This window comes from Bos indicus, chromosome 5, assembly GCF_029378745.1.
Source record: "Bos indicus isolate NIAB-ARS_2022 breed Sahiwal x Tharparkar chromosome 5, NIAB-ARS_B.indTharparkar_mat_pri_1.0, whole genome shotgun sequence".
In the NCBI taxonomy this organism is placed as follows: domain Eukaryota; kingdom Metazoa; phylum Chordata; class Mammalia; order Artiodactyla; family Bovidae; genus Bos; species Bos indicus.
The window spans coordinates 31123012-31137162 of NC_091764.1; the positions used below are offsets into that span (position 1 = coordinate 31123012).

General features: G+C 39.2%; 2 protein-coding genes across 3 annotated transcripts in view; one reads left to right on the forward strand and one right to left on the reverse strand.

Moving 5' to 3' along the window:
- SPMIP11 (sperm microtubule inner protein 11) overlaps positions 1-3498 on the reverse strand; it is a 44468-nt gene extending 40970 nt beyond the window's left edge. For both annotated transcript variants that reach the window (XR_002180718.2, XM_070789192.1), the window contains exon 1: positions 3287-3498. Coding sequence is in view for 1 of the 2 variants with exons in the window: in XM_070789192.1 (XP_070645293.1) it covers positions 3287-3290 (4 nt within the window). In the remaining variant the exon portion in view is untranslated. The remainder of the gene's footprint in view (positions 1-3286) is intronic.
- A 174-nt stretch (positions 3499-3672) lies between these two features.
- CCNT1 (cyclin T1) overlaps positions 3673-14151 on the forward strand; it is a 40751-nt gene continuing 30272 nt past the window's right edge. The window contains exons 1-2 of the mRNA XM_019960688.2: positions 3673-3952; positions 7547-7628. Of these exons, the coding sequence (XP_019816247.2) occupies positions 3792-3952; positions 7547-7628 (243 nt within the window). The 5' untranslated portion in view covers positions 3673-3791. The remainder of the gene's footprint in view (positions 3953-7546; positions 7629-14151) is intronic.

A 14151-nucleotide genomic window follows, 5' to 3' on the forward strand; every position in this document is an offset into this window, starting at 1 on the left:
AATTCAACAGAAAGCAGAATGGGAGTTGTCAAGGTTAGGGGAGGGGGAACTGGGAAGTTTTTCAGTGGATAAAGAGTTGTAGTTATGCAAAAAGAAAAATCTGTAGATACCTGCTGCATAACAATGCAGTTGACACTGAACTATACACTTCAAAGTGGTTAAGACAGTTTTAAAATAACTGGGATTTGAAATCAGTCCTGAATCAAAAAGTTATGTTTAGCAATTATGTAGTCACTGCTGCTTACTTTCAATAATTTTATCTTCAGTCAAAGAACATTTCCTTTCTCTGATTTACACAGGTCCTCCTCTTCCGTATGACAGGGTAGTAAACCATTGGCTAGCATTTGCTTTGCCTGAAGCCTGTCAAACACAAGAACTTTTTCTTGGAGGACTGGTGCACAGCTACGGTAGCAAATTCAAAATGGAGTCATCAATCCAACAGATTTAGTGGAAAACAAACACTGGTCAGAGAAATAGGCAAGAGGGATCTGGGAGAAATAATTTTGGCTGTTTAAAAGACAAAATTCATGATGACATGACTGAAAAGTGCTTTTGCTATTAACAGAAAAAGTCTGCCATGGAAAAAAGTTTGAAAGAAAAAATGTTTAATGTTATAATTTGAAATTAAGTATTTTTGAAACCATTTGGTGTCATTTCAGGGGCTCTGAAGAGCTCTGGTACCAGTCCTTTATATCTCAGCACAGAAAAAGAATTCAGCAAGAGACAAAGTGATAGATAAGAAGTGATTTATTAAAATTGAATGCTTGTGAGGCTTATGAGCAGATGGAAAAAAGGATGCCATGCCCCAAGAGCTTACTGGGCTAGTTTTATAATTAAAGGAAAAGTGGGCAGGAAGAGCAGAACTTCGTTGTCTTTGAGTAGACATCACGCTTCCATCATCAGCTTCAGCTCCAGGTTGAGCAGGGGGGTTTTCTTGTCCCTACATGGTCAAGTTAGGTGCACAAATTAATGTTTTTTATGTGTGCAGAGAGCATGTCCTAGGGATCATTAACTTACTGAGTTCACTGGGCAGCATGTGAGTCTGATGTCACCACTGTTTTATTATTTTGGGGCATATCTCTTGCTTCTGTTGCATGATTCTGTTGCTAAACAAGCCTGCTTGGTTTTGTGGTTAAGTAAACCTGCTTTCTTAAGTAATTATTAACTTACAAGGGTCTCTCATACTACTTCTACTTACAATCCCCTAATGGGATTAACTATTTCAATCATCTACTTTATCCTTTTACTCCGTACCTATCATCTTTTCCTCAATTTTTCTGGAGTAAAATGGAGCTAATGGTAGCTCAGATGGTAAAGAATCTGTCTACAATGCAGGAGATCTGAGTTCGAATCCTGGGTCGGGATGATCCCCCGGAGAAGGGAATGCCAATCCACTCCAGTATTCTTGCCTGGAAAATCCCATGGACAAAGGAGCCTGGCAGACAGAGTCAGACAGAACTGAGTGACTAACACTTCAGTTAGTTCAGTTCAGTCGCTCAGTCGTGTCCAACTCTTTGAGACCCCATGAATCGCAGCACGCCAGGCCTCCCTGTCCATCACCAACTCCCGGAGTTCACTCAAACTCACGTCCATGGAGTTGGTGATGCCATCCAGCCATCTCATCCTCTGTCATCCCCTTTTCCTTCTGCCCCCAATCCCTCCCAGCATCAGAGTCCTTTCCAATGAGTCAACTCTTCACATGAGGTGGCCAAAGTACTGGAGTTTCAGCTTTAGCATCGTTCCTTCCAAAGAACACCCAGGGCTGATCTCCTTTAGAATGGACTGGTTGGATCTCCTTGCAGTCCAAGGGACTCTCAAGAGTCTTCTCCAACACCACAGTTCAAAAGCATTAATTCTTTGGTGCTCAGCTTTCTTCACAGTCCAACTCTCACATCCATACATGACCACTGGAAAAACCATAGTCTTGACTAGATGGACCTTTGTTGGTAACGTAATGTCTCTGCATTTCAATATGCTGTCTAGGTTGGTCACAACTTTCCTTCCAAGGAGTAAGCGTCTTTTAATTTCATGGCTATAGTCACCATCTGCAGTGATTTTGGAGCCCCCAAAAATAAAGGCTGACACTGTTTCCCCATCTATTTCCCATGAAGTGATGGGACTAGATGCCATGATCTTAGTTTTCTGAATGTTGAGCTTGAAGCCAACGTTTTCACTCTCCTCTTTCACTTAATGCTAATTATAGGCAGTATATGGCAGAGGAAGGCTTGCAGTAAAAGAAAATACTTCTGAGAATGAAGTAGACTCAAAGTGGGAAAAGCCGTGTCTAAAAATGACAAAACTCAAAATATTTTTTATAAAAGACAAAAGGTTCTAATATTACTCAAATATAATCAAGGTGAATTGACTGTTCCAGGAGAGCAAGAACAATGAAATTGTATTTGATTTTAAAATCTACATTTACAAGTGGTGTAGTGTAGGACAAACTACCTAATCTCCCAAGCCTCAGTTTCTTTATTATAGGTTGTAGTGACCATTTGTTTGACAAACACTCATTTACTAGGGCCAGGACTACAGTAGGTAGGTGCGAAGGATACAAAAAGCATAGACGGTATTGTTCCTACCCTCAACTTCACATAATGTAATAAATATTATGAGGAAACCTACTGAATGTTTTCTATGTGCCCGGTACTACTATAACTGCTTATAACTTATCAAATCACTTAATCCTTTTCAGAAACTAAAACGTATGTACTGCACACCATTTATAACAGGTACAGAGAAGTTAAGTATCTTGCCTGCTAAGTTGCTTCAGTCGTGTCCGACTCTGTGCGACCCCACAGACGGCAGCCCACTAGGCTCCTGAGTCCCTGGGATTCTCCAGGCAACCCACACTAGGAACAAACAATCCTCAAACTTGGAGTAGGGATATAGCTTGACAGTGGACAGGAATTTAAAAATCTGTGCATGCGCAGGATGGTAGTGGAAGTTTTCCACACGGAAGGAGCAGTTTTAGTTCATCCGGTCATACAATGGGGTTAAGATAGTACCACTTTTTCTGGTTGTGCCGATTGAATAGTGTAGTTAAGAGTCAGCGATGTGGTAAGCACTAAATTATTAATAAAATGAAATTATTATTTTATTCCTTTAAATTGGTTCAGCGTGGCGAATCATTAGTGTTTTCGAGGATTTAGCTACGCGTTTAAGCTTTTCAAATGGGTAAATTATACTACTACCAACGAATTCAAGAGCTTCCGGTGGCTGTATGTTACGATATACGATAGGGCTACTCGCTTTGATTACTTTTTTCGGTTTTTCACACTCTTACCCATTTTCTCTGTCAAGTTCTCTATCCGCCTCGTTTTGTACAGCTACCACCTTCACAAGCGAAATTCTCCGAGAAACCGCCGCGCGGCGCGAGGGCGGGAGCCCCATCCACCCACAGCCTTTGCCTCGCTCCCTCGCTCATGGCGCGAAGGCTCAAAATAGTTCTCGCGAGAGGAGACACTTTTTTTTTTTTTTTTTTTTAAAGCGGAGCTCCTAACCCCACCTTGCCTCTCCAGGGTCACATGACTGGCGCCTGCGTCCTAGAACCAAGGTTTTTCTGATCGCCTACTGGCTGTTAACTCGGAGGCAGGCTGACCAGGGGTCCATTCCGGAAGTAGATCCTTTAACTAGCACTTCCTCCCCGGAAGCGTGTCACAACCTAGCCGTCCGGCCTTTGCGGAAGTTCGTCACGTCGCAGTTGCCCCCGGTCAGCGGATGTGTGTCGCCGCTTAGGTGACGCTGAGAAGTGCTTGCAGCCGCCGCCGCTGCCTTCTGGTTGAAGCACTATGGAGGGAGAGAGGAAGAACAACAATAAACGGTGGTATTTTACTCGAGAACAACTGGAAAATAGCCCGTCTCGTCGTTTTGGCTTGGATCCAGATAAAGAACTTTCTAATCGCCAGCAGGCGGCCAATCTGCTCCAGGACATGGGCCAACGTCTCAACGTGTATCCTTGCGGCCTAGGCCTTCGGCCTTGGAGTCAGTCCCGCCCTGCTCTGCTTCCAGTCTTCAAGGTCTGTTAGACGAGAAGAGGGTGGGCAAGGACTGGGGGTCTAGTTAGGAGAGCCTACGATGGGCAAAAGTTAAGTGTTCGCGAGAGGGAAGCGAGGCGGAGTTAATTTCCCGCTCGCTCACCCGTGCCACCAGCCTTGGTGGGAATGCGTTTCCTTCCCACTTTGTATTTTAAAGTAGTAGTAGTACCATTTCGGTGTGTTGTGATCTCCTGTTCTGGTGACTTTGAGATTCTGCTTTTCTGTTACGCCCAAATTGTCTAGTGGAGGTTTCACTGTTGACGGCTGCCTTCTTAAACTTACTGTGTAAAGAGAGTTTTGAGAAATTTCAGTGCCTGAAGGTCTTATTAAAAGGGTGGCCTAGAATTAATACCCCAGCTTTGGCTTAAAATCCATTCCTTCCCCTTACTGGTTGTTTAAGACTGGTTTATAAAATGAGATGATACCTCTTGAATTTGATTTCTATGCCCAGCAAAATATTTGGCACTTATATGTTCAAAAAGTAGTTACTGTTGAGAGTTTTACAGTATTTCAGAGAAAGGAACGATGTCAGTTTAGTTTGTAGGCAGGTAGACTTACAGATCTAATGTTCTGAAAAATCCTTTATGAAATTCTGGGGTTTTAAGTTACTCAAAATGCTAATGTATATTCGTTTTTCTCATATTTAAACGATTTAGTGGGATTTTTTTTTTCCCTTTAAGTGTTTTGGTCAGAAAGCCTACTCATTTTGTAGCAGAGAAAGCTGTAGAGTTTTGAAGTTCTTTCCACTTAGGAAGTAAAAATTTGTTTTTGGGCGCAACTTCCATTTAAGTGTGTTGCTGGCTGTATGTTTAAGGTTGTCCTCACTTGAAAAAAGGTGTCTTTGGTGCCCATATTCAGTTTGTTTCCTAAGCATCCAGTCAGTACTGAGTTAGAAAATTTTTTTTTAATTCTGTTTTAGTGCATCCTAGTATTTTCCTTATGTGTGTATTATTGTGGTACTGTCTCAACTCTGTGTGCTCAGTCGTGTTCCACTCTTTGTGGCCCCATGGACTGTAGCCTACCAGGCTCCTCTGCCCATAAAAATTTCCAGGCTAGAATACTGGAGAGGGGTGCTATTTCCTACGGGGAGAGGGGAGGGGGAGAATCTTCCTGACCCAGGGATTGTTCTTGTGTCTATTGCGTCTCCTGCATTGACAGGCAGTTTCTTTACCACTAGGGCCACCTGGGAAGCCCCCATCTCTGTATATCCCACATTGTTTTCTGAGGTCTTTTTAAGTAAGGCATTCAGAAATTTCCCTTTTCAAGAGAACCCTTGGACAGTGTTGGTGGTAGTGTATATTGGTGCAGTCATTGTGGAAAACCAAATAGAGGTTTCTCAAAAAGCTAAAAATTGAATTACTATATGACCCAGCAATTCCACGCCTAGGTATATATCTGAAAAAACAAAGACACTCATTTGGAAATATATAAGCACCCAGTTGTTCATAGCAGCATTGCTTATAGTTGCCACGATATGGTAGCAAACTGAATGTTCATGGACAGATGAATGGGTAAAGAATAGGTGGTATATATAGGCAATGGAATACTGTTTAGCTATAAAAAAAGTATGAAGTAATGCCGTTTACAGCAACGTGGATGGACCTAGAGGTTATCATACTCAGTGAAATAGAAAGGAAAAGACAAATATATGTTATTTACATGTGGAACCTAAGGAATACAACTGGTGGAAACAAAAAGGTAGACTCACAGATCTAGAGAACCAACTAATGGTTAGCAGTGGGGAGAGGTGAGGGGGCAATGTAAGGGTGGGGGAGCGGGAGGTACAAACTACTGGGTGTGAGGTAGACTCCAAGGGTGTATTTTACAACAAGAGGAATATAGCCAGTATTCTGTAGAAATTGGAAATGGAACATAATCTTTAAAAATTGTGTTAAAAATTAAAATAGAAATTTTTCTTTTCCGTGAATATCAAATAATTCATTAAATACCAAGGTGTTTCTGGTCCCAGGGATCACCTTATGAGAAGGTTTTGTTGCCAGAGGGAAGTAGAACTGAAAAGTTAATTGCTGGAGCTTAGAAGATGAGGAGATTAGTGGAAACATACCTAGGAGGAAATCAATCCTGAATGTTCATTAGAAGGACTGGTGCTGAAGTTGAAGCTCCAATACTTTGGTCACCTGATGCGAAGAACTGACTCATTTGAAAAGACCCTGATGCTGGGAAAGATTGAAGGCAGGAGGAGAGGGGACGACAGAGGATGAGATGGCTAGATGGCATCACTGACTCAGTGGACATGAGTGTGAGCAAGCTCCGGGAGATGGTAAAAGGGAAGCCTGGTGACACAACTGAACAGCAACCTAGGGGGCAGATCAGGGAGGGCTTGAGAAGATGAGATAAGCAGCAGCATACCTAGAGGACAGATCAGGGCAGGGTGTTGTAAATCAGTGTGAAGAGAGATTCTGTGATAATGGATCACCTTGGCAGGATTTTCAGTAGACAGGTGACAGGTTTAGGTCTTAAATAGTTTTGGTTGTCTTCCTTCTTGATCCACACATATTGAGACCTTGTTTATTAATTCAGCAAGTTTATAGTGAATACCTGTTTCATAGAAGGCATTGTGTTAAGTGTCAATAGTTTGATGAAAACATTTGCTTTTTAATTCTGAGAGGCAAGTATGATATCTTTTTTTAAAATTGAAGAATTACAATGATTGATTTCCAACATTGTCTTAGTTTCTGGTGTACAGCAAAGTGATTTAGTTATATGTATATATAAATATCTTTTTCCATTGTGTTTTTTACAGGATATTGAATATAGTTCCCTATGCTGTTATCTGTTTGGTTATATATATATATATATATATATATATAGTTTGTATACTAATGCCAGGCTCCTAATTTATTCTCTCCTGCCCTCTTTCTTCTTTGCTAACTATAGTTTGTTTTGTATGTCTGTGAGTCTGTTTCTGTTTCATAAATAAGTTCATTTGTGTCATTTTAGGTTCCACATAAAAGTGGTATCATATGGTATTTGTCTTTCTCTTTCTGACTTCACTAAGTATGATAATCTCTAGGTCCATCCATGTGGCTACAAAGGGCATTATTTCATTCTTTTTTATGGCTGAGTAATACTCCATTGTGTATATGCACCACATCTTTATCCATTCATCTGTCCATGGACCTTTAGGTTGTTTCCATGCCTTGGCTTTTGTAAATAGTGCTGCTGTGAACATTAGGGTGCATGTATCTTTTTGAATTAGAAGAATTTTCTATGAATATATGCCTAGGAGTGGGATTGCTTGATCATATGGCAACTCTGTGTTTAGTTTTTTTGAGGAACCTCCATACTGTTTTTCATAGTGGCAGCATCAGTTTACATTCCCCCCAATAGGGTAGAGAATTCCCTTTCTCCACACCCCAAAGAGGTAAGTATGATTTTCATTTAAGAGCATCTACTGTGCTTGGCTGCATGGTCCTTTTGGGGGCATATAGAGATTGTATTTTGGGGATTGTACTGTCTGTTTTGGGACCTTAACTTGAACGTTTTAGCTCACAATTGACCATCAACACTGCTATAGTGTACATGCATCGATTCTACATGATTCAGTCCTTTACACAGTTCCATCGAAATGTAAGTATAATTTTTTTATATGGTATAATTCTTTTGTGATTAATTTCAGCTTCATATTTCTTTTGTGGTTGATCTTTGCTGCTGAACTGGGGTTTGAAGTTTAGAATTTAGTATTGATCGCTTTCATTGTAATCACACTGCTATTCTGAATCCAGCCTTCTAGTTTTCCTGTTTAGTGTCTAGCTACTTGTTTAGCTTTAGTGCATTCTTAGAGTAGGTGGATTCTCTAATAGATCATTGAACACTTAGAGTTAACATTTTTGGTTTGGGAGAGTAGTGTTAAAGGGGAAACTAACTTAAGTGTAACTTTTGAACTGGTTAATAATACAGGCACAGGAAAACAAGTGAATGTTAGTCATTTACATTTTCTAAAAATATTTGAAAAGAGTCCAATCAGTGTCTGGTTGGAAGGGGAAGGTACATTATGTGATGACTGGGTGATGACTTTTAAGAGGAGAAAAATAAAATAATAGTAATAAAGGGATTTTTTTTTTCTGGACAGAATTGTAAATAATGCTATTTTCAGTTTTGCTACCTGAAATGGTCGTATTTAACATTATTGTAAATGACTTGGAAGCAAGTGCATAGTGATATTCCAATTGCAGGTAAGAATATATTTGTTTAATAAAATCACAAGATAATAGGGCTGAACTTGATGAATACTTCATGTGGATTTATGAGTCAAATATTTCATTTTTTTTTTTTTTTTTAAGAAAAAGTTATGTTTTGAGGTAAGGTGTTTCAGACTTACCCTTAGGATAATAGGGTTTAAATTCTCTTTTTTATGCCATAGAAAAATTGAAAAGCAAGATATTAGTGGACTCATTATTGGGAATAATTGTACAGGAAACCCTTGAGATTTATGGATTAAATATTCCCAATTTTTGCAGATTGTTCAGTCATTTTGGCTGTTTCCTATCTTTAACCCCTCTACCTCCTCTGATTGCCAGGAACACATTCTTCTTAAGAGAGAGAAGCATTTATTGAGGCTGTCTGATAGCTCTAGAAGAGAAAGTAGTGGATAAAAAATGGTATATGAAGAGGAAGTCTATGGCTGTCTTGCCCATTCTAAAAGTTTTCTACATTTCTTTTATTATGGTAAAGATTTGAAATCCAGGGTGAAATACATCTCACATCAATTTGTCCACTCTATGCATGAGTGTGTATTTATATATATATATGTATGTGTGTGTGTGTGTGTGTGTATGTATGTATGGGCTTCCCTGATGGCTCAGTGGTAAGGAATCCACCTGCCAGTGCAGGAGATGCGGTTTCAGTCCCTGGGTCAGGAAGATCCCCTGGAGAAGGAAATGGCAACCCATTCCAGTATTCTTGCCTGGGAAATCTCATGGACAGAGGAGCCTGGCTGGCTACAGTCCATGGGGTCAGGAAAGAGTCGGACACTACTCAGTGACTAAACAGTAATGTGTGTGGGTATGTTTCCCCTGCTTTACCTTTTAAATTACGTATTGTCTTATTTTCTATGTATTTATCTTAGCAAGGACAGAGACTCACTTTTCTGTGTATCCTCTAAAGCATCTTCAGTAAACTTAATGAATGAATGATCTGGTAATTATCCAATATAGAGATATTCTTTTGGATTTCAGTACCTTTTCGAGAATCCATTGATTCTTTTAATTTGGGGTTATTGATCCTCTTCAGAGAACTGATTTTAGGAACATTCTGGAATTACTGGATGAAAAATATGACTCCTGTAGGATGTTAATTCTAAGGGTTTAGCTGTGGTAAGTCCAAATTCAAATTTAAGGGGATTTAGTACATTGTGGCATTGATATATAGTATGTCCTGTGAAGTGCTCATACATTTTTCTTGTTAATTTTTTCTTATTACAAAGGTAATAAATGGTTGTGGTAAAAATTAATACAAGCGTGTGTAATGTAGAAAGTAAAAGCTCATCTGTAATCCCATCCTCCAAAAGTAACGTTTGATAAACATTTCGACAGTAGTGTCTCAGGCCTTTTTTTGTGCCTGTAGTACCAGCATTTATGTATTTCTATAAAAATCACTTGTTACTATACTACTCTTATGCAATTGCCTTTTATCACTTAACAGTATATGTACTGGGCATTTTCTTGTTATTTTAAATGGCCACATAGTATTTGAGTAGTTCCTATAATTTATTTTACCAGCTTTTGATTGGTGGATGTTTGGGTGGTTTATAGTTTATTGTATTATAAATAATTTATATAAGATAGTCTGGTAAACATGACTGTTTTATAAGTTCCTATAGATGGAATTGTGTCCAAGGGTATGCATTTAAAATATTTTTGTTGTGTCTATTTGCTCTACTGAAAGATTATACCAGCATACATTGTTTCCAGCACTGTGGAAGACTGTTCTTTTCTCTCCATCCTCACTAATAACAAATACTCATTCTTTCAGGAAATCCTATTTGTCAAGTACTACAGCAGGGATAGAGTGGTGAGCAAGATAGTGGGAGTCCTATTTTCTGAATTTACATTTCTTCAGTTAGTGAAGTTGAACGTCTTATGCCTGTTGGTCATTGTTCTTCTTATGAAATTGAAGAATTGACTTAAAAATTTTAATGAGGTGGATGAAACTGGAGCCTATTATACAGAGTGAAGTAAGCCAGAAAGAAAAACACCAATACAGTATACTAACGCATATATATGGAATTTAGAAAGATGGTAACAATAACCCTGTATACGAGACAGCAAAAGAGACACTGATGTATAGAACAGTCTTTTGGACTCTGTGGGAGAGGGAGAGGGTGGGATGATTTGGGAGAATGGCATTGAAACATGTATAATATATATGAAACAAGTCGCCAGTCCAGGTTCAATGCACAATACTGGATGCTTGGGGCTGGTGCACTGGGACGACCCAGAGGGATGGTATGGGGAGAGAGGAGGGAGGAGGGTTCAGGAAAAAAAAAAAAAAAATTCTCTGTTGATTCTTTATACCCCTATTTTATTTTGGTTTTCTCATCTATCAAAGCTGTGTGCCATGTGCCGTGAATACTTTTCTTGTTTTGTTGTAACTCTTTTATAGTGTTTCGGAGCCTATAGCTCTTGCCTTTTTAAAAAAAAATTTAAAAATCTTTATTGAGGTATAACGTAAAGCATGGGCTTCCCTGGTGGCTCAGTAGTAAAGAATCCACCTGCCAATGCAGGAGATGTGGGTTCAATCCCTGGGTCAGGAAGATCCCCTGGAGAAGGAAATGGCAACCCACTCCAGTATTCTTGCCTGGAAAATCCCATGGACAGAGGAGCTTTGCAGGCTACAGTCCATGGGGTCACAGAAGAGTCAGACAGGACTTAGCAACTAAACAACAATAGCAGCAACATAAAGCACTCAAGTCTGAGGTGCAGCACAATTGTTTTTTGCATTTTATTTATACATAACCTCCACTCAGAACAAGATACAGTGTATTTCCAATACCTTTGAAGAGAACTTACCTTTTGATTGTATAAATTGCATTCTTTTAGTGGACATGATTAAATGACTGGTTTATTTTTACTTAAATCCTGGCATTGCATTCTTTTTTTGAGAAGAAATTAAGCCTCACTATAGTCCATGGGGTCGCAAAGAGTTGGACACGACTGAGCGACTGAATTGAACTGAATTGAATTTCTGTATATATACTATCTTAAATGTTTTCAAGTGGGGGAATGTAAAAGTAAAGGTGAGCAACTTGATGTGTGTGTATTTGTTGCATTTTCTAACATTTGATTCACAGGTGGTGTAATAGCTGACAAATTTGGGTGTATATTACTCTCATTAACTGACTCTTAAAAGGTCAAGTTTAGTATTTCAAATCCTGATGCTGTGAAAGTGCTGCACTCAATATGTCAGCAAATTTGAAACACTCAGCAGTGGCCACAGGACTGGCAAAGGTCAGTTTTCATTCCAATCCCAAAGAAAGGCAATGCCAAAGAATGCTCAAACTCCTGCACAATTGCACTCATCTCACATGCTAGTAAAGTAATGCTCAGAATTCTCTAAGCCAGGCTTCAGCAATATGTGAACCATGAACTTCCAGATGTTCAAGCTGGTTTTCGAAAAGGCAGAGGAACCAGAGATCAAATTGCCAACATCCACTGGATCATTGAAAAAGCAAGAGAGTTCCAGAAAAACATCTATTTCTGCTTTATTGACTATGCCAAAACCTTTGACTGTGTGGATCACAATAAACTGGAAAATTCTGAATGAGATGGGAATACCAGACCACCTGACCTGCCTCTTGAGAAACCTGTATGCAGGCCAGGAAGCAACAGTTAGAACTGGACATGGAACAACAGACTGGTTCCAAATAGGAAAAGGAATATGTCAAGGCTGTATATTGTCACCCTGCTTATTTAACTTATATGCAGAGTACATCATGAGAAGTGCCAGGCTGGAGGAAGCACAAGCTGGAATCAAGATTGCCAGGAGAAGTATCAATAACCTCAGATATGCAGATGATGCTACCCTTATGGCAGAAAGTGAAGAAGAACTAAAGAGCCTCTTGATGAAAGTGAAAGAGGAGAGTGAAAAAGTTGGCTTAAATTTAGAAAACTAAGATCATGGCATCTGGTCGCATCACTTCATGGCAAATAGATGGGGAAACAGTAGCTGACTTTGTTTTTTTGGACATCCGATCTCATCATTTCATGGCAAATAGATGGGGAAACAGTGGCTGACTTTATATTTTTGGGCTCCAAAATCACTGCAGATGGTGATTGCAGCCATGAAATTGAAAGACTCTTACTCCTTGGAAGGAAATATGCTGTCCAACCTAGACAGCATATTAAAAAGCAGAGACATTACTTTGCCAACAAAGGTCCGTCTAGTCAAGGCTATACTTTTTCCAGTAGTCATGTATGGGTGTGAGAGTTGGACTATAAAGAAAGCTGAGCGCAGAAGAATTGATACTTTTGAACTGTGGTGTTGGAGAAGACTCTTGAGAGTCCCTTGGACTGCAAGGAGATCCAACCAGTCCATCCTAAAGGAAATCAGTCCTGAATATTCATTGGAAGGACTGATGTTGAAGCTGAAACTCTAATATTTTGGCCACCTGATGCAAAGATCTGACTCATTTGAAAAGACCATGATGTTGGGAACGATTGAAGGCAGGAGGAGAAGGGGACAGCGGGATGAGATGGTTGGATGCCATCACCGACTCAGTGGACATGAGTTTGGGTAAACTCCGGGAATTGGTGATGGACAGGGAGGCCTGGCGTGCTGTGGTTCATGGGGTTGCAAAGAGTTGGACATGACTGAGTGACTGAACTGAATTGAGTGGTTAAGAGGATGATCTCTTGAGTCAGACACATCTCAATTTGGATCCTTGCTGCACTGCCTACAGCTCTTTGGCCTTGGGCAAGTTACCTTGGGCCTCAGTTTTCTCATCTCTTTGGAGTCAAAAACGGTGCCTACCTCATAGGATATAGGTGAATTAATTTGCAGAATGCCTGCACATAGCAAGTATTAGCTGGCATTATTACTGTTTATAATATGGACAAAATCTTACACTCTTAACTTGGCGTAAGAATTCCTTTTGAAACTACTTTTGATAGGAAAATACTTTGATAAACTAGCTTGGTGTATGATTGCATGAGGAGCAATGAGTATATGGTTGATTGCACAAAAATTAGGTTGAAATTTATCTGTTGCAGTCTTTCACTTAGATAGTGCCTTGTTAGACATTGCTTTTATTATATATATACATATATATATGTTAGATTCTTTCAAGTGTATTTTTAGATCCTTGAAGGCAAAGTTGTAGGCTTAATATCTTAGTATTGCCTTTGAGTTACCTTTTTCCTTCTCCCCTTTGTCCAATCAGTTATAAAGTCCTATTAATTTATATAATGGTACTGTTCTGTTTTTCTCACCCTATAAACATGTATTTTTATCATAAAATTAAAGAGGACAAATTAAAGGAGGTAATTATTTCTCTGTAACTCTGGTCTTCAGAGATAATCCTATTAACCTTTTGGCATATATTTCCACTAGAATTTTTTTCTCTTCATGCAGTTACATACACACACACACACACACACACACACACATATTTACTGAAAACCTATTCATTTTTCCAAGGTGAAAACTGCATCTCTTTTTTCCTTTATTTCTACTGCTAGTGCCTATTCTAAACTTTGTTTCTTAGTGCTTGTATTAGTAAAGTTTTCTCTTAGAAAAAGTAACTTAATGTATCTATCCTTTTTTCCTTTTAGTCCCATCTACCACTGGATTAATCTTTATAATTATTTCTTAAACTCTACATTTTTTTCCCCAAAATGTTTAATGTCACTCTCTTCTTAAAAATCTTTTGTAGCCCACTCCAGTATTCTTGCCTGGAAAATCCCACGGACAGAGGAGCCTGGTGGGCTACAGTCCAAAGGGTCACAAAGAGTCAGACATGACTGAGCACGCACACACTCAATGGATGTTCAGAAATATATCAGAACTAGTCTTCCTGAACAAAAACTCTAAATAATTTTCAAATCTTTGTTAGTTTAAAATATAACACTGTAAAAGATAAAGTCCATATTCTAAA